General features: G+C 39.0%; 1 protein-coding gene, 1 long non-coding RNA gene and 3 other non-coding genes across 9 annotated transcripts; all 5 read right to left on the reverse strand.

The window, feature by feature from the left end:
* Positions 1-181: 181 nt before the first annotated feature.
* si:dkey-154b15.1 lies at positions 182-3,038 on the reverse strand. 4 transcript variants are annotated; one of them, XM_034892607.1, is made up of 4 exons: positions 2,976-3,038; positions 2,388-2,474; positions 1,544-1,635; positions 182-1,423 (listed from the first exon to the last, which is right to left on the reverse strand). In XM_034892607.1, exons 1-4 carry the CDS (start codon positions 3,013-3,015, stop codon positions 224-226), a joined length of 1,419 nt encoding a protein of 472 aa, XP_034748498.1. In that variant the 5' UTR covers positions 3,016-3,038; the 3' UTR covers positions 182-223. The 4 variants fall into 4 exon arrangements, with proteins under 4 accessions (XP_034748498.1, XP_034748497.1, XP_034748496.1 ...); XM_034892606.1 differs by having other exon boundaries at positions 2,388-2,593; positions 2,976-3,028; XM_034892605.1 differs by having other exon boundaries at positions 2,388-3,019.
* Positions 3,039-5,555: 2,517 nt separating this feature from the next.
* Positions 5,556-8,432, reverse strand: LOC117957067. Of its 2 annotated transcripts, XR_004659433.1 has the most exons (7): positions 8,306-8,432; positions 7,730-7,844; positions 7,267-7,307; positions 6,644-6,731; positions 6,217-6,280; positions 5,836-5,954; positions 5,556-5,748 (listed from the first exon to the last, which is right to left on the reverse strand). It is a non-coding gene; the product is annotated as an uncharacterized LOC117957067 (long non-coding RNA). The 2 variants fall into 2 exon arrangements; XR_004659432.1 differs by lacking the exon at positions 7,730-7,844 and having other exon boundaries at positions 8,306-8,423.
* Positions 6,373-6,509, reverse strand: LOC117957373. The gene has a single exon (XR_004659492.1). It is a non-coding gene; the product is annotated as a small nucleolar RNA SNORA9 (small nucleolar RNA).
* On the reverse strand, positions 6,971-7,108 carry LOC117957374. The gene has a single exon (XR_004659493.1). It is a non-coding gene; the product is annotated as a small nucleolar RNA SNORA9 (small nucleolar RNA).
* Positions 7,713-7,850, reverse strand: LOC117957375. Its single transcript, XR_004659494.1, has one exon. It is a non-coding gene; the product is annotated as a small nucleolar RNA SNORA9 (small nucleolar RNA).
* Positions 8,433-27,729: the final 19,297 nt, after the last annotated feature.

The raw sequence follows: 27,729 nt of genomic DNA on the forward strand, positions 1-27,729 counted from the left end.
AAAAATGAGAGCGAAATTTAGTTATCACTGATCGTGGTTTAGGTATGTTAAGCTGTTTCCTACAGGCGTCAATTATTAAAATTCTTAATGTCAGTTAACGTCCATAATAATTGGACTTTGTGTTTGAATTTTTGACAGCTTTCGGGGGTTATGAGGAGCAATATGAGAGAAATGTGTCTGTCTACCTTTATGAACATCTCTGATAATATATCAGTTATGTTTTTTATTTTCCCATAGATTTCAATTTGTTCTTTATAGCTTCTGGCATAAATTGCATTAAGGCTTTCTTGGGTGATTTGCGAGGTTTGGTTACAACCTCTTGCACATTATTGCTTTCTGCCCGGGGTTTTCCGCGGGACTCAGAGTTGCTTCTTCGCCTCAAAGCTCCACTTGGACCATAACTAGCAGTAGGTCCCCGCTTTGGCTCAGCACCTTCCTGTTTATCATCCCGGTGCTTTGACGGAGAGTAACCTGAAGCTACAACAGGAGATGGATAAGTGGTGGCACCGCTATCTCTATCTGTGTTCTTGTTTCTGATTGGTGGAAGAGAGCTGCTCCTCCTCCTGGAGGGTGTCCAGCCTGTACGTCCTGACTGGTCACCTGACCTCCCCAACAGCCTCCGCTTTAACTCGTAGCTCTCGCCAGACGGGCCTATCAGCTGAAGTTTGTCATTAAACGGACATACAAGCACTAAATTGTAAATGTTTTCGTCTTTGCGAATTCTTTCTAAAAGAGCCCGGCCTTCGCGAACCACGTCCTTCAGAGGAACTTCCTGTGTGCGCAGTGATTTGTTGAGATCATTCAGGAGGCTCTGTAGTTTACAGACAGCTAGTCCCACACTTTTCCCCAGTAAAGTGATCTTGAAGCTATCACCAATTTCCTTTGCGTCCATTGTAACATCATGGCTGTTTAAGATGCCTTCAATGTCTTTTTTCCTGAGCCGGTCTGCATACCTAAACACATCTGCATCAACGACGAAGGACTCCCTTCTGAATGAGCCACGCTGGTCTGGCCTTGGAGAAAAAGAAGATCCGTACTCTGGAGAGGTTGGTTGTTTTTTGGGAGAGCCATAGTCCCAGGATGAGGAGGTGGCGGGTGAAGATGGAGGAGCCTGCGGAGTCATTTCTCGGGATCCTAACTGCCTTCTGTTACCATGTGTCACTGAGCTGTTGCTGGTGTGGCATTTGGAAATGGCTCCAGAGGAAGCCTTTGGGACTGGCGTGGTGACCATCTTAGTTTGTGATTGTTGAAGCTGCTCCAAAGACGCCTTCACAGTCTTAAGTTTGAGAAACCACCCCTTGACACGCACCTGATCGCTGCTCAGCTCTGTCACCGCAAAGCCATTTGACCCGAGGATTTCTCGTACCTCCGCCTTATTGTGGAAAATATTCAAATGTACCGTTGCCTCCACTGGTAAATCCATCTGAGAATAAGAAGTGAAGAAAACACCTCAACAGGATGACACAGAGAAATGGGGTAAAGGATTAATCTGACCTAACATCAGGAGGGATAAACTATTAATGTGCTGGCAATGTTCGGTTACCTCAAGATGCTCAGGTGCTTTCACTGTTAGACGATATTTTTGACCATTCACCTCTAACACATGGGAGCCCTTTCGCAAGACTCGAGCAGCAACTGTGGAAAGAAAGATTTGATTTTACTGGATTTAATGACTGATGGATGTTAACCAGTGATGTAATACTGGAATACATAACAACTGCCTTGTGATTTCAACCACCTTTCATTTGTACAGTGAGATGTACAGTGGAGAAAACATTCATTCGTCTCAGAGACATTTTATAATTATAGATCAGTGTGGTAAAACTGCACTGCTACTGAAGACAGCTACTGAAATTAGCCACAGGTAATCCACTTAGACACACATAGTTGCAAGGATTAATTGATTTATTGTCAATGGTTGTTAAACTAATTTTGATAATCAATTAATCGATTAAAAGAAATCTCAGATTCCAGCTTTCTAAATGTGAATCCTTTCTAGGATATTTACTTCTCTAACAGTAAACTGAACTTCTTTGTGTTTTGGACAAAACCAGACATTAGAGCAAGTTATCTTGGGATTTTTGAAATACTTGACACTTTAACCATTTTCCGACATTTTATAGACCAAACAACTGATAGATAACATAAGGTAATAACATAACGTACCTCTACTATTGCCACTCCTAGTGACAGTCAGTAGAGGGCGATACCGGCCACCAATTAGTTAATAATTATAAAAAGTGAGATCAACAGCTATTTAAAAAAAGAAGAAGAAAGAAGTAAGAAGCATTTGCCATGTTTAATTTGATAAATTAGCTTTTCCCCTGTTTTTTTTATCTTGTTTTTTTAATGACTTCCCATCACCTACAATCCTCACCATGACTCACCCTCTGGCTCCTCAAACGTGATGAGAGCCTGTCCCGGCTGGTAACAGGGGTACTGCACCTTCAGCACATCTCCTCCTCCATGTCTGGCTGTGAGGAAATAAATCTGCAGTTTATCAGCTGTCCTGTCAGCTGGTAAAACATCTGGCACCCCAAAAACCTCAACCATGCTTCCCTTTTTCTCCATCGTCCCGTCGGTGCTGGAGACACTGTGACAGCAAAGGGAAACTCGTGTCATGTATCGTCCGGAGTGTTTCAGGTCAACGCTGCATTAGAAGGCTTCAAGGCTACATGAAAGATAAAGTCCAGGACGTTTCTTCGAAAGTGGAACTAATTATCTTCCATGTGTAAATTAAGATTATTGCACATGAAACCAGTAACTGCGGTGATATTATTAGGCCTACCTAGTAGTACAGGTAAGAAACACGTTCTTTGCAAAGCTACTGTGTTTTCTGACTGGAAAAATCCCCAAACTATTTAGAAATACCGAGTCTAACGTATCGATTTATTAGTTCTCTCGATAATATTTCCATTAGAGTTCAAACGTACACACTGCAACACATGCAAACTGAATTAATAATAGTTACTTACTTAAAAGCTCATTTCTCTTAACTTCATGTCTTGACTTCATCAGCGGGGATGAAACCGAAAGCAATGTCGTCATTTCCGCTCCAGGTTTACAGTTAACAGATTCCGCAAAGGACAATTCATACTCGACATGTTTATCCGGTGAGGAAAACCAAATTTACCTCAATATTTAGTTTAGTTGTTAGTTTAATAGTTTATTTGAAAAAAAAAGCATTAAAATTAAAGATTTATATACATGCATTACTGTATACATATATAATTGAAATGACAGATAAATAAGGTCATGTACTTATTCGCACAGTCTTCCAAAATTTATAATCATTCAAACAAAACAATTTTTTTAACATGTTTAAAAGGAGTAGGAAGAAGTTGATAAAGTTATCGAGTCCGACCCCCTTTCTCTACTTTAATCCTTTAGTACATCTTATGCTTCAGTTATTTACACAACATAGACACAGATGCATACATACATAAACACATCTACACTTTTTTTTTCTCCTTCCCTTTCTTCTACTTTCTATGCCATCTACCTATAGCAGATTAAATAACACAGCCATACTAGACTTAGTATAAAGACATGTTAGTATGTACATATAGATATACCAGCATATAGACATACCATTACATAGACATACCAGCATATAAATGCCAAGAAACCATACAGTCTTTCTACAATACTATCACTTTAAGTCCTTTTCGTAGGACTGGGCCATCTTTATAATCAATACATCACAACCAATGCATCCATCCCCTTCATACAAAGATTAATATGCATAAATAAAACACTATCGGGGTTGAATTAAATCAGTATTAAGAGGTTGCTTCATCTAGTTGTATGTTTACGTAAGCTAGATGTCACCTGTAAACTAAGAGAGCTCACTCCTAGCTCACTTGCATGAAAGCCACCCTTGGTTAGCACCATAGACTGTTATTATTTTTTAACAGTCTATGGTTAGCATTCACACATTTGCCGTTTCGGATTGGAATTTAAGAGGAACTGGCAGATCACATTAGAACAGGTCCAGATCCAAAACCACTACACCTAGACTTGTCAAATCAGGACTAAATTATTCTTAAAAACACAGTTTAACATTTATGAAAACATTATTCTATTTGTGAAAATGCGACAAAGGAAGATTTTACGGTTTTTTTTTTGGTTTAGACCACACTGCACCAAGCCCAGATCCAAAACCACAATATCTAGATTTGTCAAATCTAGACAAAATTATCCCAGAGAGGCTAAGGATGTGGTCTACATATAAAAAAGAACAGGGACATCTCCCTTTATAGCATTTTCACAAATAGAAAAAAGTTTCACAAATCTGAGTTTTTAAGAATCTTTAGCCTCTCTGGGATAATTTGGTCCAGATTTGACAGGTCTGGATAGCCAGGGCAAGGTTTAGGTATGGTGGTTTTGGATCTGGACCTGTTCTAACGTGATCTACAAGGTTCCCTTAAATTTCCACTTGACTGCCAAATCGAAAGCTTTAAATCGGATGCCAACTTCAGCGTCATACACAGTTTACAGATGTAAAACCTAAAGTAGCGAAGATTAATTGATTAGTTGTCCAGCATTAAATCAATCGCCAGCTATTTTAAAAACTGCTTTGAGTAATTTTATGAAGAAAATTAAATCATTAAATGGGAACAATTCTAGTTTCTTCATGGAGTATTTTTTTAGTTGAAGGAAAAAAGACAAGCATCTTTAGCATTTAGCACATTTTTTTACCATTTTAAAAGACCAAAAAAATGATCAGTTGATCGAGAAGAGAATTGAAATAATTGAATTATTCAATAATAAAAATTCTTAGTTTCAGCCCTAGTAAAATCTAAAATCACATCAGTCAGTTGGAAATCTTTCATGATCAATATCAGTAAAGTAGTTCTCACTTGAAGTCTCACTGTTATTAAATATAATAAAAACAAGCTGTATGTCAATATTTCACTCACGAATAAGCACCAGATTTTAAAACCCTTTATATTTTTTTGAAATGACGGCCCCAAAATTGTGAGTAACTTCTTCCCAGGAGACCCCGGGCTACAGGACACATGTGGTGCAACAGCCCCCTCTCATGGCTCTTGACCAGCACGTCACATTTGTGTTTCAGAATAAAGATCAACATTTCAAACCTTACGTCCAAAGGTCACGCAACAATTAAGTCTCGCTTTGCCAGATCTTCCTCCTCAGCCTGTCTAGTCCACGCAGCATTATGGGATGGGAGAAAAACCTGCTCAGGTTTATTGGCATTTGTTTAAACCAAATCAAAATCATCCTGTGCGGTCCTAGGCCCCGGGTGCCACTCAAAAATAGCCAAAGGAACTTGTTTTGGTGGAACATGTACATTCAAAAGTTGTGTTAGTCGTGCAACAGAAAACTCAGATTGGACAGAGGGTCTAGCTAGCGCTCTGGATTTACCCTGCAGAGATCGGAGGAGCAGGTAACCGTAGTTCTCACAAACCGGAGTTTAAAATACCAACACAAAGAAAGCAGAAGATGACAGACACCAGGTCTAAAATAGTGTTTTCTTCACAAACTACAAAATCGTTTTTTCCGATGGCCAATCAAGTTACAACTACAGCAGATGTGTTTAGAATGTTTATTTCAAGGTTTCTTGTCAATACCTAGTACATTATTTATGATTTTACCACCAACATAAATCTTAAAACTCTTGACAAGATATTCTTTCCTCTTGCCTATTACAGAACAAACTGGGGATGTACAAATGTGACCTTTGTTGCCTTCAGCAGATGAACTGGTTCATCTCTCAGACAAAATCTGCAAACAAAAGAGAATATAATAAATCCTTTATTGTAAAACAAAGAGACCCACCAGAATGATATGGATGAATACCGGTACCATTACCTGTGTCAAAGTCTTGTCATCTTGGTGAATTCCTTTAATAAAGTTGGCACTTTAAATGAGGAGCCCCATCATCGAGCCACCTGGTTACTGGTAAACTCTTCTTTAAGGCCAACTGGAAGCTTTTAATAAAACAGTATTTTTCAGATGTTTTATTTATAAAGCACCTTATGCATATTTATGATAATTATCTTGACAGAGTATACAAAGAAGGCAAGGAGTAAACCCTATCCTAGTATAGCAGCATTACAGCAAATAAGAAACCAAATATATAAAGAGTTGAGTTAATCACTTGTGTGACGAAAGAAACACGATGCTAAAAGCGTGTTGATGTCGTATGATTGTCACTTTTACTAATAAACAGAAAAGTTCAGGTAAACCTACCACTCGACCAACTTCTGCACTCAGCAGCCGAACACCTCCGAACACAGCGCTGAGTCTTCCACTCCTGTAATGCAAAAAAATGTTTTCAGTCAAGGTCATAGGACAACAATAACGCAGTACACCAAAGACTGTCGTCTGTCTTAAAACCTCAGAGGACAATGTGGGAGGTTTACCTATAACCCCGCCGTGTAGAGTCACACAGCAGGGCCTCAAACGGCCTCACATCTCTCTAGCAGACACTACAGGAAAGAACAGAGCCACGGCAGGCTGAGCCTCGCTGGAAAGGTCTGCACACGCCGTCACGATCAGTGTTTAAATATAGCAAATTGGTCAAAGGCAATGTAGCGGGTACTGCAAGTACACAATCGTGACAAAACAACTACGTTCAGGCCACATCGGCTCTTTAAAAATCAGAATGTAAACTAACCTTACTTTTCAGCTCAAAGCCGTACTTGAGCACCAGATGTCAGTCAGGAGGTCTGAGCAGGGCAAGGATTGGCTTCATCTCCGCAGGCCTGTAAAAAAATATTTTACTTTATGAGCTATAAAGAAATGAGACTTTAATAGCTCTTCACATCAATACAAAAAGAATGTCTTCTGCATTTAAATATATACTTATTTTTTTACTATAGACAGATGCAACTACAGGCAGTGAAATCTGCAGATTTGGTCTTTTGCCTGCCTTCCTTGGCTCATGATCTCCTTGTTGGCTCAAGGAATTTCAGAAAGATTTATGCTTTAAACAAACACCTTAGTTTGTCTGAGGTTTACCTATAACTCTGCCGTGAAGAGTCACACAGCAGGGCCTCAAACAGACCTCATGTCTCTCTAGCAGACACTACAGGAAAGGACATGACCACTGCAGGCTCGGCCTCGCTGGAAAGGTCTGCACAACCAACACTACTGTACACAAATGTCTCTCTGAAGTTTATAACTGAAAGGTTCGCGGGTTCTTCTTGTTCAACGATATATAACCCATGCATTCACACGGGCTGGGCTGGCAGACACATTACTGCTGCCGAAGTGGGAGAAAAAAAACAAATGTTTTACCTTGACATCTTGATGCTGGACGTTACACTCAAGTCTTTAGTCTGTAAACACAGAAAATAAATGGTTACTAGTCATGACACTGATTAAATGGACAGTGGTGCATATTTCATACTTAGAAATATGACATACACACAATGCTTTGGACTGATGTATTAAAATACTGATAGTTACGCTTTGACTTCTTATTCATTATTCAAGTAGACCACATAAGACTGCTGTACATATCCATATCAAAAGAATGTCTTCTGGATATTGTATTTATTTTTGCCCTGATAAAGTTGTAACTAGTGAAATCTGCCATTCCTTCGTGGCACATGGTCTCCTTGTTGGCTCAAGGAATTTCCCTTTTCAGTGAACATACATGAGAAGATAGTATACATAATTAGGGTAAGCTCAAACCTTAAGGAATACCATTTCGTTTTAAACGATGAATGGATTTTTTAGCAGTTTGTCTGAGGTTTACCTATAACTCTGCCGTGAAGAGTCACACAGCAGGGCCTCAAACAGACCTCATGTCTCTCTAGCAGACACTACAGGAAAGGACATGACCACTGCAGGCTCGGCCTCGCTGGAAAGGTCTGCACAACCAACACTACTGTACACAAATGTCTCTCTGAAGTTTATAACTGAAAAAAGAGTTTGCAAGTTCCACGTTCTTGATTCCGTGTAACGTTAGCTAGACAACCGACTCCCATCCATTCACACGGGCTGGCAGACACATTACTGCTGCCAATGTGGGAGAAAAAATAAAATAAAAATCAGTTTAACTTTAACTTTAAAATCTTGATTCTGGACGTTGCATTCAAGTTTTTAAGTCTATAAACACTGACTACATAACGGCTGTTAAAACTAACAAGCGTGTGATACAGCTAAGTAGCTGAAGAGCGTCACCCGCATTTCACCGACTAACCGTTTTAACATTTCCTAAACAAAATCACCATTTTATCACAACCTTTCGCTTCTTACAACACTTCACGAAGTCAGAAACTTTATACCTTTTATAATTTAAGTAGGATGGAAGCGGATTACCTGGACGTACCTCTCCGTTTATTTGCGGTGCCTTCGACTGAACTATCTTCCCGGATGTGACGTATATAAGTTAATGCACGGGGCTTCCTTCTTCTTCAAAACGATGCACGGGTCTCCCAGCAGGGGGCAGTAGAATACCAAACATGGCGGCTTTAGCTGTCTATGGGTGTTTCCACTGAATGTGACGTATACTCTCTAAAAATATACATAATGGCTTATTGAGAGAGTAAAAGTCCGTCAATAACGGAATGGGCAGTGGCCGGGTCAATAAATAAAAATGTAAATGTAACAATAAAAGGTAAATAAATGTGGTATTAACATTTAATTTCACTTTTCATAACAGGAGTTTAACTTTACAGACGCAAATGGAAAAAAAGAAAGGAGCAAAAGACACAACACAACAAGGTTGGTGGTTAGGCCTACATGCAGGACAGGGCTGCCTGGGCAACAGGCCTATATCGATATTATATCGATGTCGTAATATGAGACTAGATATCATCTTAGATTTTGTATGTCGTAACAGTGCTAAGTTTTGTCGTTTCCTGGTTTTAAACGATGCATTACAGTAAAGTGATGTCATTTTTGAACTTACCAGACTGAACTTTTCTATTTTCCTTTTACCATTTAGTCATTTTATCCACATTACTGATGATTGTTTATCAAATCTCGTTGTGATAATATTTTGTCTAAGTACCAATTGTCAACCCTATATTGTCTCAATATCGATAGTGAGGTATAAGGTCAATGATATCGTGATATCTGATTTTCTCCACATGGTCCAGCCCTAATAAAGGAATGTGTAGATAAATGTATATATGAGCTGAATGGAATCACGAGAAATACATTTTATTTTATTTAAAAAGGACCTAAAAAAAAAAAGAAATAAACAAATAGAGTAAATGTATCCAAAACATACTATGCAAAAAACAAGACAGACTCACTTCTTCATAGGCTTCCCTGGAACTGTTATAATGATAGCAAATGGAAAAACAAATCTTCTCTATGTAGTCCAAAATAAGATATGCAAATTCCTTATATTATGATCTCATGGTTTCAATATCACTTCTCCTTTCCCACGTAGACTGATGACATGAAAGTTTGGCACATTACGGCTCATTTATAACATTGTTTACTTGTGAAAACTAAATTTAGCAACATTTGACTTAATTGGTAATACAGGATTTTAGAATGACACCATCCAAATAATGTATATAAAGTGATATGAAAACAGCTTTTTAGCCATGGACACAGACCATGTCTATGTAGGAGGGCTTTCACAACCCAGTGAACAGCCGCTGCTGGTGGGTGTTGGCAGCTCAGGAGCGCCCACGACGAGGACGCTCGTGGTCGATGAATCAGACTGCATAGCCCGACAACAATACAAGCTATAGAGGAGCGGACTTCTGCTCGGCTGTCTGTCGTGGCCTGACCCATCAGCAGACATTCAGGATGAATTTCAGCTTTGTTTGCCTGCAGTGATGCTGACCCCTCGCCCAGCTCACGTGGTCTGCATACTGATAAAGAAACCAGAAACGGACAATCTGAATTTGTGTGTTGACACAAACACGAGCTGTTTTAGCTGCTCTCCTTGTTTCTGCATGACTGGGAGACTCAAGAAAGTCTCCACTGCTCTGTGGAGACTAGCCCACAAGAAAAGACAGAAATATCTTTTACGCACTGTCTCTGAAGTCTTCACCAAACAGGATCATAATTCAATCGCTTTGAATAATCTTATTTCCACCATGTCCCGGGATTAATCCTGTACAATACCAACAACAACAACCACAACAACAGTACAGATTAGGCCAAGCTTAAATCATTAAACAATTACATATTCTCATTTCTTTTCATTTTTTTGGGTTACATTGCAATTAAAACTAATTTTTTTAAATTGAATATGTTGTCGCCAATCAAATTAAAGCTGCACTAATTATTTTTTTACATAAACAAACTATCAAATGGCTGCATATATACAGTAAGTGTGTTAATAAAAATATAACAACTTAAGGCGTTGCTAAAGTGCAACAGAGAGGCCAGACTGCTGAATCAAACATCAGAGGATTGGCTCGATCCCAGGCACCACTCCACGTTACCAAACCAGATCTGTAATCTACCTAAAGGCGTTTTAGTGAGCAGACAGGGCTGTGAACGCTGCTCCAATGTCAGCAGTGCTTTGTATCAAGGTGAAGCTCTCTGAGATCACCTCCAGCTGAGAGATTCACACACAACAACTCCAGCAAGAGTAACCTTTCTCAGCGGTCACGTAATATACTTTGATACCAGCTGTTGTGTGTTTATAGCCCACATTTGTTTAAGTGCTGCACATTACATGCAGTGTGTCCAACAGTTGGTAGTTTCCCTTCTAGATTTAGGTGAGAGTTATGTAAGCGGCATTAGAGCACACTGAGTCGGCATGTGAATAATGCCTTTGTGTGAATTTGTTGAATCAGCCTCTCCGAGAGACTGCTGTAAGTAATAGGTAATAAGGCTGAAAATTATAGTTTTTGTCATTGTCGATTCTGCATCACTGACACAAACACAAGGAGAGCTGAGGTGCAGCTGGTTCAGAACATTTCAGTCTATAAAGTGTGAAAAAATGTCAATCACAAGTTCCCAGACCTCAAGATGATGATTCAAATAGCTTTCATTTGTCCAAAAATATTAAATTTACAATATATGTCATGGTCTCCATAGTGGAGAGAAGGCTGTGTGGCTCTAGTCTGTTTGGTGACACCTGAATTTGCCTTTCAACCTTCTGGGTCCATATCCCGCATACTGTATATCTACAAAATTTGTGATTTGTGATATTGGGCTATATAAATAAAACTGTCTTGAATGTAGAAAACAGGGGAAAGCAAGAACTACTTACACGTGAGAAGCTGTAACTTGTTAATGTTTGATATTTTTGTTTGATAGATGTCACATGATACAAGCAGAGAATCATCAAACATGCATATGATAAGTGTTTATATAGTATTTCATTGAAATATGTATTTGTCCTTTTTATAAAATCAATCCAGGTGAAAGATTGGTTTCAAAAGCAGGTAAGAAAATTTGCACCGGCCCCCTAAACAACTTATTCTAACGTATTTTATACAGTCTGCTACTAATCTAACAGTGTGCAAGCTCTGCCTTCCTGACTTTAATGTCATGTGGCAGGGCCCCGTCTGTTTAGGTCTGTGTTGCTGGGGCACTCTGACGAGGACCCACAATGCGGTCTCATCTGGATTCTACATCACTGACACAAACACAAGGAGAGCTGAGGTGCAGCTGGTTCAGGAGCTCCCGGGCTCTCTTATGAAACCACAGAGTGACCTGAGAGGCTTTGTAAGGTTTGCAGTTTGAAGATAATTGAGGTTTGACTCAGACTTTACCGGTTTAATGAGCACATAATCCTTTTCACCTGATCCCTGTTTGACAAAACGAGGAGAAATACTTCATTCCCACGTGGTTGAGGAAAAGGCAGATTTACAATGTATGCTACTTTACATACTTCTACTCCACTACTTTAAATTATTCTGAAATGGGCCGTTATGCATACTGAGTACTTTTTCTTTCAGTATATTTTGATGCAACTACTATTGTACTTTTAAGTAAGATCTTGAATCCAGAACCTTTACTTGTAACAGTGTATTTCTACACTGTGGTATTGCTACTATTGCATAAATGATTCAAACACTTCTTTCATTACTAACAGCGGTGCAAAGGTCTCCAAACTGCCACCATGCTAAGTACAATTTTAAGATACTTGTACTATTTCAGTGTTATGCTATTTCATTCTTACCTACCTAACTACCCTACGTCTCAGAGGCAAATATTGTACTTTTTACTCCACTACATTTTTTGGACACTTACATATATTTGCAATACAGAGTGGAGTTGGATGGAGGGATATATGCTCTCTTGAGCAAAAAAAAAAAAAAAAAACTATTATTCTTTTTTCAGGGCAGTATTTCTACTTCAACTTAAGTAAAGGACCTGAATACTTCTTCCACAACTGGAAACAACTTTGAATTACAATCACTAAGAACAACAGTTACAGTGCAGAGAGACACTTGAACAGAGTGTGCAGCCTGTTAACGGGCAGTTGTAATTCAGGAGATGGATCACACAACATACACAAGTTTTCCAGGAGATGATTTTCCCACCGAGCAGACTGAGTCAGCCTCTTAACGCTGCACATCTCTCGACACATGCAGGATGTTCTCTCTGTGACTCTGACTCAGCCTTTAGCTGTCTCCCACCTCTCCTCCTCCTCCTCCTCCTCCTCCTGTGTTGCACCATTTCACTCGAACCATTACACTCTTCCAACACCCTAAGCAACCTTTCATGTCTCTTTTACACTCAGTGGCACCATGAAAGGATTAAACCGAGGTTATTTAAGGACGCCATATCCTTCTCTAATAGCCTTATTACATGACACAGCGTCATGGCTTCATTACTTTCTAAATACACTCACTCAAGCTCACATCTCATCATCTTATCGGTCTATTAGCTCTGGGAAATAAACATCACCAGTGAACACACTTCAACCAATGTCCTTTTTTTTTTTTAGGAGTCAGGATAGATAAAATAAATTCTTATCGTAGAGTCTTTGTGTCCTGAGTAGCATTACTCAACAGGATGCCTCACTCTGTTTGGATTTCACAACTAACAGTGCTGGTAAAAATATTTACAGTACTTACAGTACATGAATGAATGAGTAAATAGATGGAAATGTTTTGTTCTTGAGCAAGAACACATTGCACATAAAAGGTATTTCAAAAGGTAAAGCAATAGCATTAGTGATGAGTATTTTAGATCAGCAACTTAAGTTATCTTGTAGGCTACACAGACATGTTTGGCGATGAAGGGACAACAGATTTCTCCCCCTATATGGGAGGTGATGATTGTTTTGATGTTACATTTTTATTGCGATTCCAAGTTGCCTTGGGAAATACAAGCCCATACAAAATTCCAGGGACATATCAAGTACTAGCACTGAGTGTTAGATATCATGTTTGTTTGTTTTTTCCACTTTGAGAGCTTAACGTTTCAGTCAGTGGTTTTTAGATTTATTGTTTTTGGTTCCGTTACATGAAGGGAACATGGTGATACTGACAGAAGAGTGACTGTCAGAGCATGTGGAAAATCTACATCAAAGCAATGTGTCATCTCGGCTAACGATGAAAAAACACTCCTCCACTTGTACTGAATCCCTTTTACATCATCATGTAAAAACATTGCTGAATGGCTCCATAAAACCTAATTCTTCATTTTTTTCAGTGGTAAGTATTATTATTTTATGCTCCTTTATTTTTCCACTCTGCTACATTTATTTGAGATCTTTAGTTACTATTCCGATTTTACAAGCAAAACATGTGATCAATTAATTGTACATGTTGCTGTGTTATGAATTTAACTATCAAAGTACATAAAGCATAAAAAATTAGCTCCCCCTCAACCAACTGTAGCATTAAAGTGCTCATATTTTACCTATTTTCAGGTTACTAATTATATTTAGAGGATATATCAGAATAGGTTTATGTGGTTTAATTTTCAAAAAACACCATATTTTGTTGTACTGCACATTGCTGCAGCTCCTCCTTTCACCCTGTGTGTTGAGCTCTCTCATTTAGCTACAGAACTGCTAGCCAGTCAGAAGCTGGGTTTGTGGATGTGCCACTCTAGCAGCTAGACAAGCATTATAACACAAGTTACAAAGTTACGCACATTCATCACAGAAGTAAAAGCTGTTTGGAGCGGTTTGCAAAACAGTGTTTTCTGTTAGAGATGGCAAGTCCCATTGGGGCGGACTTTGGGCTTCATTACTTAGTAAACCGATTACAGGCACAAAAAAGATATATAACACAATAAAGGAAAGGGAAAAAGCCAAAAAGCAGAACATGAACACTTTTAACTACTATTAACATGTTAATGCATCAAAAATAATTATATAACACTGATAATACTTTTACTTGTGTAAATACCACCACTGATAACAGCCATGCAAAGTTCTCCAAACTGCTTGATAGCCTGGAGAGGTCTTGAGCCTTTCCAGTGATGTTTATCTGCTATCCTGGGCGATGGTGCAGCAGAGGAAGGAAAAGGTAGATGAAGCCCTTGAAATACAATTTAAAATCTGGTTTTGATCCCATGCCCCTCATCAGAGCAGCAGCAGCCTGGCAGAGCCTGCAGCAGAGACACAGGAGCGGATCTGCAGCCTCATTTGATTGCTGCTGCAGTGATTACTACTCCATCAGCCGGGCAGTAATTGTAAAGTAGATGTGAGGAGGCAGACGGAGACAGGGGGCTGAGCACAAGCAGCTTGACAACAGGCCAGGTTAGAGGTAGGAGGTCGGGGACAGAACATGCGGATCTGCCAGTGCCACTCCTAATTAGTGGTTTGTTTCTCAGCCTACCTGTGGGTGGTGTTGCTCAAATCAAAGCCACAGTGTCACTGCGTCACCTACTAGAGGTCAAGCTATTCTGGGTTTAATGTTGCCTATGCAGGGAGATTTCTCTGATCCACACAGGGACTCCACTCGGGAAAATCAATTAGCAGTGGCTAATGGCAACAGAGATTTTTTTTCTCTGATGGATTTAATCCTTTTACACACGTTTTAAGGGCTGTTGTAGGGAGGAGTGAAGATATTTTTCCCAGCTCTCCACAGTTCCCCACGTCTGAATGCATCAGTGACTTTATCCGATTACCGTTTTTTTTCTCTGTGCCAAAAAGAAGAAGTACTTTTTACTGTAAATGTACTGCAGAAGATACTGCTGGCTTTGCATGGCAAGAAATACCAATTCTAAGTGCCTCCCTCTGTTTTTGTCACTAAGTCAATCCTGTTAACCTGTTAGGTAAAGGTGCAGGTTATTCTAGACTTCAAACCAAAAGTGCAAAAGCAGCGTGAGACTGAGGCCAGGTGAACAACTCAAAATAAAAATACATTTATTTATCTGGCACCTTTCAAGAGCAGACGTCCCAAAGTGATTCCCAACAGAATTTGCAGAATAACCAATAACCATGGCAATGTGTTTTCCGGACATGCCTCCTACTGATACCTTTGTTCAGATAAACCCATTAACAAGAGCCCACCAGCACAAACAGATATTTAATTGACAGATGGATTTTTAGCCACATTACTGGAAGGTTTTACATGCTTTAAAAAAGAAAATAACCCTCCAAAACTTTACTATGATGACCTGAAATATTTAAGTCATGCCTGAACTAGTTTACAATTATGATATATTTAAAATATATTATTATCTAATCCAATAAAATCATGATGCATTCTAATTGGGAGCATTGCCTTTTGGCTTACTGGCGGTAAATATAGCCATCTGTCATGAGCTACAGTAAATGAAATGATGAAATTAAATTATTATATTTAGGTGTGTCATGCTGAGTGCCACTGATTGTAGGCTACTACAGGTTATATTTAAAACTGCTCTGTGGAAACACGGGGGGAATTTTCCACCACGGATTAATCAGCTGACAGCAGTCAATCAACGAGACCATCACAGTGCAGCTCGCTCACTAACTCATCTTCTGGCAGGTTTCCACATCAGCAGGCTCAGTGATTACAGCTCTCATTAAGAAAAGAGGTGCAAGACTGCAGGGATATGTCTTTAATTCTATTATCTGTAGCCCAAATGTAACAGGATCCTTCTGGTAGTCTCAGCTGAACTGCACACTCAACATCACCCTTTTCCTCGGCTACAAGCTTTATTTGCACAGTGGCAACAACAAAAACTAATTATTTTATTTTTGGTATTTTTCACCTTTTGGCTTGGAGCATTTGTTTTTTTGAACCTTTTCTTTCTTTAGTCTTTACCCAGTAGGCACACACCAAACACTCACCTTCTTTCAGTTGTTTGCATAAAATGCTGCTTTTGATCTGAAAATGTAAGCTTATTCTGCTGTTTGACTCTTTCTAATTTTTTGCAAGCATCAGCTAAATGTTGTAAATGTAAATGCAAAACACATTCCATACTTTCCTTTGCAAACTTTCAGGATCCAGGAACCAAATTTTCTTCCTAAAATTACAAATCACACTTCAAATAATGATTGTTGATTAATCTGTTGATTCTTTTTTGGCTCTAAGGGTGGCAATGTCGGTCGGTCCACTGCTTTGGTTCAGACTGAAATATCACAGCAACCATTAAATGGATTGACATTACATGTAAAATGGATGCAGCGTTTATCTGTTTTCTGCATTTGTTTTCTGGGTTTGTGTGCCTTTCCTTTCGCATCAGTCAAATATAAAATGAAATAAAACAGTGAAAGCAACAAAAAAAACCTCACATTACAGATGTTTGAACACGCATAAATTTGGCATTTTATTATTACGGGTGTACTGCAGCTATTTGGTATTGCACCTGCATGAAGTTAGGGGATCACAAGAGACAGATTTAACAATATGGACGAGATAAAAGCACCAAGTACTGGCCAAACACCAAAATCACTAGCTTCTACATCTCCCATAATGCACCTCAATAGCTCAGGTCATATTTATTGATTTTCAGTCAACTACTAATTACCTGATGTTGATTCTTAAAGCACTCAACCTCACAATTGAGTGACAAATGTTGACTTAACTTAGAGATGCAAAGCTTTCCCTCTCATTGCAATAAATTGGAAGTAAGATGACCAAAGATTTAATAAAAAAAACAAAGTGTTGTCTCTTAGTGAACTTTGTTCAGCGGGGTCCTGTCAGAAGAGTAACAAATGCACACAACACCAGATGTCTGAAGCCGCCCTGGGTGGCAAGCTGCTATAATTAGCCAGACACATTTGAGTCAGAGCCAGGGAAAGAGCATATCGGCAGGAGGCAAAGTCCAAATCATCCACAGTGTTGCTGGGAACTGCTTGGCTAACTTTTGATGTCTCTGCAGGAAACACTTGTGACATAAAAATACTCACTGGACCCATAAGGGCTGTGACCCATTGTTAAAAGCACACCCAGGCCCTGAAGTCTCTCCATAGAACAGCTTCATTTTAAAAGATAATCTCCAGGGTGGCCCTCATTTTTCTTCATTAAGCCTTTCTGTGCTGCACAGAGCTTTCATTTTTCAGTACAGACTGTTTGCTCAGTACAGCTAGTACAAATCAGCGCTTTAATCTCTTTAAGTTTGATATGTCTGGGTTTTATATTCCCTGATTTCAACGTGTTTGTGTCCTCGCTCCTCCAGCTGTTGCTGAGATCTGGTGGTGGTGTAGAGTTCACTCAGTTGTCCATAGAGACAAACAGCTGGATGAATGGGTGGAAGTCTGTTTAAAGAAAGTGATGCACAAGTTCTTCATATTATTAGAGGTTAAAATCATTAGTGAGATAAAAGTAGATGATTGTTTCATAGATAAAGCTCCTGATCCTGACTTTAGTGAAGTTAAAATACTAATGGAGCAACATGTCCAACTATAGAAGATGGACAGTAGGGGTGGAATAGCCTCGCTTTGCCAGACCTCCAAAGTGCGGTGGGGGAGAGTCTACTACTAGTCATATAGCATTCGGGGATGGGAGGAAAACGTGCTCTGTTTGTTGGCATTTCTTTAAACCAATCACAATAGTTTAGGGAGTGATAAGCAACGGAGAAAAGCAGCGGTCCCGCTGCAAAAAAATGCTTGGAAGGAACTTGTTTTGGTGGAACGTGTGCATGTTTAAAAGTTGTTTTAGTCGTGCAACAGAAAACTCAGATTGGACAGATCTAGCGGTCTAGCGGCCCCTTGCAGTGATCTGAGAAATGGTTAACAAAAATCCTCATAAATCCACCATAGTTAAAAATTTCAGCACAAAGGAAGCCCAAGGCAACAGATATCTGGCTGAAATGAGTCAAATCCAGCCCCTTTTCTGACTTTAAAGGAGCAATGCCAGAAGTAGAACATCAAGGATACAGATTAGGGTGGGAATCCTCTGAGGCCCCACAACATGTTATTATCATGATACGTATACTTTTTTTTTTGCAATATTAAACATATTGCGATATTCTGCATTTTATTGACATTGTGTCCCCAAAAGGAAAACTTTGTCAACATCTATTTTATCTAAAAAGATACAATTTTTTCATAAATTTGTTCATCTCACATTAATTTTAGTGCAGCAAAATGAGATTGTCAAGCAGACAAACAAATCTATGATAAATGATTGATACTTGGCGTACATGTATCGACACAGAATCGCTACAGGAAAATACAACAATGCTGTATTAATATTTTCCTCCCACAGCTAACGGACAGTACTGTGTTTACGACGATATAATGAGACTCAAAAAAGACAGAAGTGATGATAAACGTTTTCCAAAGCATCTATGGTGGATTGTGAGTTTGTGTTTGGTAAGGTTCCCCCTTTCTCTTTCCAGTCTTCATGCTAAACTAAGCTAATTGGCTATACAGCATCATATTTACCATACAACAACTTCTTCTTCAACTACTTCTCAACAAACTCAGCAGTCTAATTCCCAAAATGGCAAACTATTTCTGCCTCATTTCCTTGTCAGCTGTGTACAGTCTGCTCCCAAACAGAGGCCTAAAATGATAAATACACAATAAATAAGACAAATTACAATATATAAATACTCTTTTTTGATAGATAAGAAGTTGCAGTTGGAACTTGAACCCAGATTAAGTTGGACGACTGCTCCATACTGTACTAAACTGACCATGACGTACATATCTGAAGATACCGTATCAAGTTTACATCCTCAACTCGCTCCTTAATGTCTCAATTTTCTCTTTTAATTTATTTACTTTTTTACTTTGCATTTACTTTTCATTGTTTTTATTCATCTTCTTTTGTTCATTATGTCCCTTTGAAGTGTCCTTGTGTATGAAACACATAGAATAAATAAGTCTGCCTCCATTCTCTGCTGTAAAAATATAATATTAGAGGCTAGTTGTATTTATAAATTATTTCACTGATGCACCTTAGTTTGCTGAATAATTGTTGCTGTCATAAAAAGCGTGCAAGAGAAGTTGCTAACCTAATAAACAATTTTCCATTTTCCTGTAGCTGTCGGGAACATTGGAGGTTATTATGACACACACACTGAGAATGAACCTGCTGGCTCCTTCTGTCCAACCCTGTCTTCAATCATTAATACCCTCGTTCATTCATGCAGTCAGATTAAGTTAAATCCCTCTGTGCATTTTTCTCACCAGTCCCCTCAATGTTTCCAACAATTGCTGTCTAAGCCTTGTGGTTGCAGCCGTTCTTTTTCTCTGAATGAAGGCTTTGTCTCCAGATTAGAGATGCAGAGTTATGCACAGAGGTTCAGATAATCCCAATTATACACACAGAAGATTTGTAATCCAACCAACATGAATAATTAATAATTAATTTTCAACATGGAAATGTTAAAAATAAAAAACAGTGAGACTTAAAAAGACTTAAAATCAGCCTTAAAAAAAAAATTCCGGTTGTTCTTTAACTACTTTATATATACCAATATATACCACCTTATGCCAATATACCAACTAGTGATGTTAACGTTTTGGAGGTATTTAGTCACAAACTGAAGTATTGGATGAAATAAATCATCCGGAGGGGGATGTGAACATCTGAACCTAATTTAATGATAAATGCTTCTAATAGTTGTCGAGACATTTCATTCAAAACCATAAATGTCAACATCATGGTGGCACTAGAGCGGATCACTAAAGTCACTAGGATTCATCCTCTGAGAAATGTGAATGTCTGGACGAAATGTGCCAATCTATCAAGTAGATATTTTACTGGATGACTAAAATATTTGACCTGCTGGTGACGCCGGAAGAAAAGTCAGAAGATCACCAGAGTCAATAGGATTCATCCCATGAGGACCATGAATGTCTGCACCAACTTCTATGCCAATATATTAAAAGGTGGTTGAGATATTTCAATTTAAATCAGACTGTTGGTCCAAACTGTTGGACTGAGGCATTGCCATCTTTGTAAAAACCTTTCCACAACCACACTAATCAAAGCAGCATTCCCTCCCTGTATTTCATATTTTCAACATATAAACATGCAAATTAACTTTTCAAATCCACAGAGCCCTCCCTCTACAGTAAATATCCTATCATCTCTGAATAAAGCAACAACATTTATGTATCAGACACTTATACATCACTTTAACAGACAAAGATGAAGCCAGCGTTACACACTCACTTGCCAAATCTCAAAGTGAGCCCTGAGGTTTTAGGACTAAATACTCAAAGACTTAATTGATCTCAGGTGCTAAGGGACTGTTCTTTTTTATTTAAGGGGCTTCCGGAGGACTTTTTGGGTCTTTAGTCAAAAAAGACTTGACCATCAAATGTTTCTCTGACCCTCCAAAATGATAGGAAAAAAGCCATGACCCTCACCAACATTTTACTGAGGCCTTCTGTTCTGGTTTGCGCTTGGCAAAGATGTACAAATAGCCATTGTTTTTTTACAAACATGACATACAAAGTACATGACTAACCTCTGCCTTCTCATCTTACCACTCTCCACTCACATGCCACTATTATGGTGGCCATTTTTAGTAGATTTACTCACTAACATTGTTGTGGAAACACAATAAGTATGGAAACTAAATCCAGACTTCCTGCATTAGTGCATTACTTCAAATAATAAGGTACTCCTCTAGTGAACTAGTATTCACATGAAATAAAACAATAAAACATAGAGACCACACTCACACTGGGTAATAACAAACACAACACGTGAACTGGTTGCTGAAATGGATTCGTCACTAGGTTCCCTTAGTCATTGTATATTTTAGCACATGTAAGGCTGCCAAAGACCTCCTGTCTCATGCCCTCCAGCTGGTGCTGTCCGAGAGCTTTGACTTTTCAAAATAAAAGCTTGCGTCTGGACTGCCATGTTTTCGTATGTTGGTGTTTTTTATGTTTTTGAACTAAACAGTACAAAAATCATGCTAATGAATAAAATTGTTTTTTCAGCAGATGTCTTAGTTACAACACAATGGAAACAGCAAAGCAATTTTGTGTATATATATATATATATATATATATATATATATATATATATATATGTGTGTGTGTGTGTGTGTGTGTGTGTGTGTGTGTGTGTGTGTGTAAACCTCTCGTGTCTTGGCTTCTGCCATATGATTTTGTAAGCAAGACGGTTCATGCGTGATCGGAATATGGTTCCCATGATTCAGCTCAGCGACCCTCCACTCTCATGATCCAGGCCGCCTTAAAGGCACACGGACGTCTGATCGTTTACTCATGCTTCAGACGAAATATTTCAGGGAAAACTTTAAACTTAAGGTGTTACAGGGTTTGATGATTAGCTAAGAACACAGTCGTCTCACTAAAACTATCCAACATCTAATGCCAGTTTCCTCTAAATATATTCCTATACTAACAGTACTATAATAGATCCGCTAATTAAAAATAAGCTATAAACTGTGTAAATAACCGGAAATTAATCTGTAGTTATTTTGACGATTTTTTTTCTTCTTTTTTTCAAACAAATACACCCAAACGTTCTCTGTTTCCAGATAGTGTTTCCGAGTACAGTTTAACAGACAACACTGGTGGGTGTTTTGTTTTCTGTTGTACTTTCTGATACTAGATTAACCCTCTGCTCACTTTTTGAGACATTAAAGAAAGACGTAACTTAATGGAACTTTAGCTCATTCCCCTTATCACCTAGAGTTAAATAAGTCCATACATACCCTTCTCATTTCCGTGCATGTTGTAACTGTCTGACACAAAGGTGCTTTTCAGGTGTTGCGCTAATCACTCCGCCCAAGTAGCAGTGCTTCGCCTTCTGAGAATATAGTTCCCCGTTTGTATACGGTTAGAAGATGGCTATGTCTCATGTGACCTGGTTATTTGTACATGCTGTGACTATACAAATCACAACATGTAAATAGGAACATGTTGGTGTTATTTTGTCACCTATCGGGAGCAGTATAGGCTAGTTGGAGCCGGTTACCTCCAGGATCTGTGGTGAGCTAGCCTAGCGGTGGGTGGGTCTCAATAAGTCAGCGTGTTCCTTTTAGCAGTGGTGGAGATATGTGGGCATGATTTCAAAACTGCACAACATATTTTACCTAGCGGAATAATAAATCATATTTACTGTAACATGAAGCCTTGATTACATTTGTAGACAGTGTCTGAGTTAACTCACGCTAACATCTGACACCCACAGCAAAGAAATACCTCCACCAGGAATTAATCCCTCATGAAACATGTCACCCTTTAAATAGTGACATGTGTGTCTTCCTCAGTGGAACACAACGTGCTACTGGAGAAACACTGGGACATGCATGTCTTATAAACTGTTAATGACATCTTCTGTTGTACCTGTTTCACTAAAATAAATGTGGAAATAAAAGTTCTACCTCAGAGTTAAATCGTCATGAGTGTCTGATTAACAGCAAACATGCGTCTAGTCTAATTATTCTAGCCCTTACAGTGGAACAGTAAACATTTCACATGCACTTCCAGATTCAGCAATGATTTAATATGTTTACACTTTGTAGCTGCTTGCATCGCACTCTGCCCAGGCTGGGTTACTTTACATTGTTCACATCGCTAGATACATTGTTGCCTGTAGAAGTTGAGCTATGTTTAGAGTCTCCTTGAGTACAGAGTGCCCCTCTCATCTATCTCTTTTACAGAAACACACTCCAGCCTGTTTTATCCGGCTCATGACACCAGGACATGCAGCAGGGCATGCATCAGGTATTTTCAAAGTACCTGTAAAAGATGCTAGAGGCTGTTTTATCCCAAACCGAGGCTGCACACAGCAAGCTTCAAAGGCAGTGGAGGATCAGGCCTTGCTGCATCTTTTGATCTCTGATCTGGTTAAATGAACCAGCTTCCCTGGTTCAAAGCCTCTAACATCAGGGTCAGAGAGGCAGGAAAAATCTACAGTATCAAAGTCACGGAAAGAGGAATGAATGTGTTAATCAGCTGAGTGTATTTAGTTTGGAGCTATGTCACCACATGGTGTGATTTGAATGAGTCACATTAGCTCAGAAAGTATATTTACCTCTTAAAATACTTTTACTCCTAACTGCAAACTTAAAAATAAAACCTACTTAAATGTTGTACGTCTTAACAATACTTATAAATTAAAGAGCTTTAGATGTCCTGTAAAGTTATAATCCTTAAGATTGAGCAGCTACTTTGTCAGAAAAACAGAAGAGCTACTGGTGTATCTGTTTATAGTGCCGCTTAACACACTGTTTTAATAAGTTGTTAACAATTGCAACCGTGATGGTGTTTCATGCTGCACACAACGCAAGCAGTTTGTCGCCTACTGCTGAAAAAAGGCTCTTGACTTTTGTTGAAAAATGAGCCTCCGTGACAAACACATCACTTTTCCTGTGACTGCTTCACAATAAAAGCCACTTTCTGTTTCGCCAGTTGCTTTTATTGTTTTTGATGTGAAGCAGCAGTAGGAGGAAATGCTTGGTTTGCATTAACAGCGACTTTAAACAGCTCTGAAACAGTGTAAAGGAAATGAGGCTGATATCAGTGAGACAAAATTCAAAACAATAACTCTGGATTACATACACGCTTAGACAGATAATTACAAAATGCACGCCATAAATAAAGTAAAGGATGGAAACTATAAAGTGTGATTATTATATAGAGACAGAGATGCAAACAGGCCTGTTGGAGTGTAATCTTCAGAGCAACATGTTCTGCTTGTATGCCAACACTTTGTTCTACATGTTTACGTGTCAGTAAATATTACCACTATGGTATTTGTCTGTGCAGAAAGTGCCAACGTGGGTCATGTTTCAGCCAGAGAAAGATTATTGCGGACTCATTCATTCTACCCATGTCAGGCATACAGATAAATTTAGATTGGCCGAGCAGCACAGCACGTCATCAGTTGTTTTTCTTTTTTAAATCTATGCTTGAAGCGTGAAGTTTTACAGCAGTTTCTCCCACACGCTTTGCTTTGTTTGCAGGGAAGCAACAAAGCCAGCTGGGCGAGGCAGGATGATTGACTTGGTTTGTTGCCTCCTGCGTCAAACTGATGCCACAGTGCTATTTATAAATGGTATTGACAGGCCATGATCACTGTCAATGAGAGGGTGGATCACAGCGTGGTATCAGGCTAGGTTTTGACGTCAAAGAAAAACTTTGCTTTGGGACACTTGACAGCAGCATTGTCTCTATGTGTAAGTCAAACTACTCTGTCATGGCAGAACCAGAAGGCAGTGACACATATTAAGATGCATGCAACTAAATCAGAGCACATTCTTGGCCTAAATAAAATCACTTGCTTCAGTCATTCTGTAATGAAGCACTGTACGAGAAAACAAACCCACCGGGAGTGCAGGTTAACATCCTCTCACAGATGCATCAATATTTTCTCGATAAAACCACTGTCACATGCACTGCATGACCCACTTCCACCTGTGTCTATAAAACAAGAGAAGAAGAAAGCTGCTCTCTCCGGGGAAGGCACCAAGTGGAAAATTCCTCCTTCAGTGGCCAAACAAACAGCATGGGACCAAGAAGACGCCAGGACAAACTCGGCATTGTTGAGAAGAATAACTGTCTTATCAGAGGAATGCCTGAGGCTTGAGGGAAGCAGAGGGAGTTGCAAAAGCTCTTCTCATCATGAAAACAAGGGAATTCCTCTGACAAAAAGATTTAGAAGATCTGAGAAAATAGATTACTTGGGAAATGCAACAAGGTGTCTAAACAATCAATAAAAAGATGTCTTTAAACTTTCCCCGCTTGTCTTTCCGGCCCAGTGCCTTCTATGAATGTTTAATAAACAGCGAAGGAGTTTTTTTTTGTTTTAGTTCCTGGGACACGTGTATAGTTTGTTAATTGTTTAATAAAAATGTGATCAGAAAAAATAATAAACAGTGAAGGACAAAAACGTGAAGCAGTTGCATAACCCTGTTTGCATGATGCCACTGTGATTAACGCCTCAACCTTGTCTTCACACAAAGCCGTTTTAATTGCTCTTCATCCTTGACCTTGTGAGTGAATCTCCAACTGATCCACAGAACAATTTCACAACAATCTGTAAATCAACGCCAACGCTTGTAACCTTCATGTATGTCAGGCATTAGTGTGCCCTTTATGGCGGCTAGAACTACTGCACAGAGAAAATAATCCTCATACAAAATAAAGCAAATATTTATTTTATTTATTAAAAAACACTTTAATTTTGAAACAAGCTCATTTGTTTTGGAAACCTTTTGCTCATTTATTTTCCAACTGTAAAATGTTCCAATCAGGATGTATCTCGGTCGTTGAAAGGAAAACTACATGGTCGTATCAAGATTATTTCTTTATGTTAATGGTCCCATGGCATAAAAATGTGACTTTATGAGGTTTTTTAACATTAATATGCGTTCATCCAGCCTGCCTATGGTCCTTCAGTGGATAGAAATGCTGATAGATGTAAACAGAGTCCTGGGTATCCTGCTCTGCCTTTGAGAAAATGAAAGTTCAGATGGGCCGATCTAGAATCTCTCCCCTTATGACCTCATAAGGAGCAAGGTTACCTCCCCTCTCTCTGCTTTGCCCGCCCACTCCTCATGTACAGGCATTCATTCCCCCTTGTGGGGGAGGGGCTTATGAGACCATTTTGGGCTTTCGCAGAAAGGGGGCGAAATGCTGGCTAAATCCTGGATCTTCACAATCCTACCTACAGCACCTTCAATAAAGAAAAAATACTATTCGCCATTATGACACTAAAATATTGATATCAGTTTTGGCCTTTACATTTTAAATCCAATATCCGTCAGGTTGAGCTCGACTGCAAAAGTTTCACCAAGAAAGCTAGTTTTATTTATATAAATCACACAACAAATGTTACAACCTGCAAAATACATGACAGCCTCTATGCATGGAGGCTTGATTTTGGTTAAGAAAAACCACAAAACCTTTGGAAGAACAACACAGGAGGGATGCGTCTTCTAGGATGGAAACACGTTGTATATATATAGAATAGACGGAAACAGCGACGGTAAAGTTTTAACACGTGTCAGTGTTCAATGCTGTAAGTTGTTTGATACCAAAAATCCTGCAAACAAAGAGGACAAACAACCGTAACAGCGGATTAATATGTGAAAAGTATGATGAACTAAGCTTCTGTGATCAATCTCAAGCAAGAAATTGTGTCAAAAGTTACAGAATAGTAAAACTGAAATAGATTTTTTTTAAACCATCATCTCAAGAAACTGCATCTTCTTCATTGACTTTGTCCCACTGAGCTGACAGTCACCTTTCACCGTGGCCTTGTAAGGGAATAATCACGACTGTGTGGGAACCACTCACCACATGTTGTGAACTAATTGTGGCGGGGTGTAACGTTTGTTCAAGCACCACATAGAATAATCAGCCGAACATCAATAAGTTACCGTGGTTACAACAAGACAACCTGACACGTAGCAGGCACTTAGCACGGGAAATCACGTCAGAGCTTTTTGGCCCAAAGTCGTACAGTACACAGATGATTAAATTACTCTGTTGAGACGATTACATAAGAAGGAACATGAGCGGCCTAGAGGACAAGGGGGTGAGATGGAAAGCAGTCAGCCTCCAGAGTGGCTCTAAAGAAGATTTGGTCAAGTAATTCTGCGACATGTGATATTTTAGTCTCTGCATCTGGATTGTATCAAAGTAGTACCAGATGGGCCACAAGAGGAGCTTGGCATCGATGTATAAAGAAATTAAACTGTTTTTTGTATATGGGACCAGATTACACACTCTACAAGAGTTATGAAATAGTATCTTACCTTAGTGCAACTAAACTGCAACACAAGATACTTTTCTCTCTGTACTGTCATGCATGCAAAGTGTAAAGTCGTGCATATATTTCCTTCAGTGCTAAAAAGTACTAAACACATTTACTCAAGTACAGTACTCTCGAGAAGCTATAGGGAACTTAAGGTACTTTATACTTCCACTCCACCATAATTCAGAAGCAAATGTTGTATTTTTTACTCCACTACATTTATTTGATAACTTTATTTACTTTGTGGATTGAGATTTTTATTACAAAAAATAATCAACTAATGAGTTATGATACGTTATTATACGGAAAGATAAGGCGGTAAATTCACCCAGCAATTCAAGTTACCCAGCCGTATATAAAGTAGTTAATGGCTGCACCTTCTTCAACTGCAACATTAAAGCGATGAACACATTAACACACAGTAATGCATCAAAGTACAATCAACATATTCTGAAAGGGGAGGTTCTGCATGAGTACTTTCACTTTTAATACTTTAAGTATATTCTGATGTAAAAACTTTATAATAAGTTTACTTCATTTTGAATGCAGGACATATTCCTACACTGAGGCCCTATTACTTTTACTTAAGTTATAGATACTTCATCCAACTCTGATTTTCTGAAGCCTTATTTTACTCACTATGTTGTTTGAGATATTCAGCTTGGGCATGCTGTTTGCCGAGGTCGGATCCCAGTAGCAGGACTGGGGCTTGGTTGCATAACGGGGACTTGAGATCATA

The sequence above is a fragment of the Etheostoma cragini genome, chromosome 14 (assembly GCF_013103735.1).
Source record: "Etheostoma cragini isolate CJK2018 chromosome 14, CSU_Ecrag_1.0, whole genome shotgun sequence".
NCBI classification, from domain to species: domain Eukaryota; kingdom Metazoa; phylum Chordata; class Actinopteri; order Perciformes; family Percidae; genus Etheostoma; species Etheostoma cragini.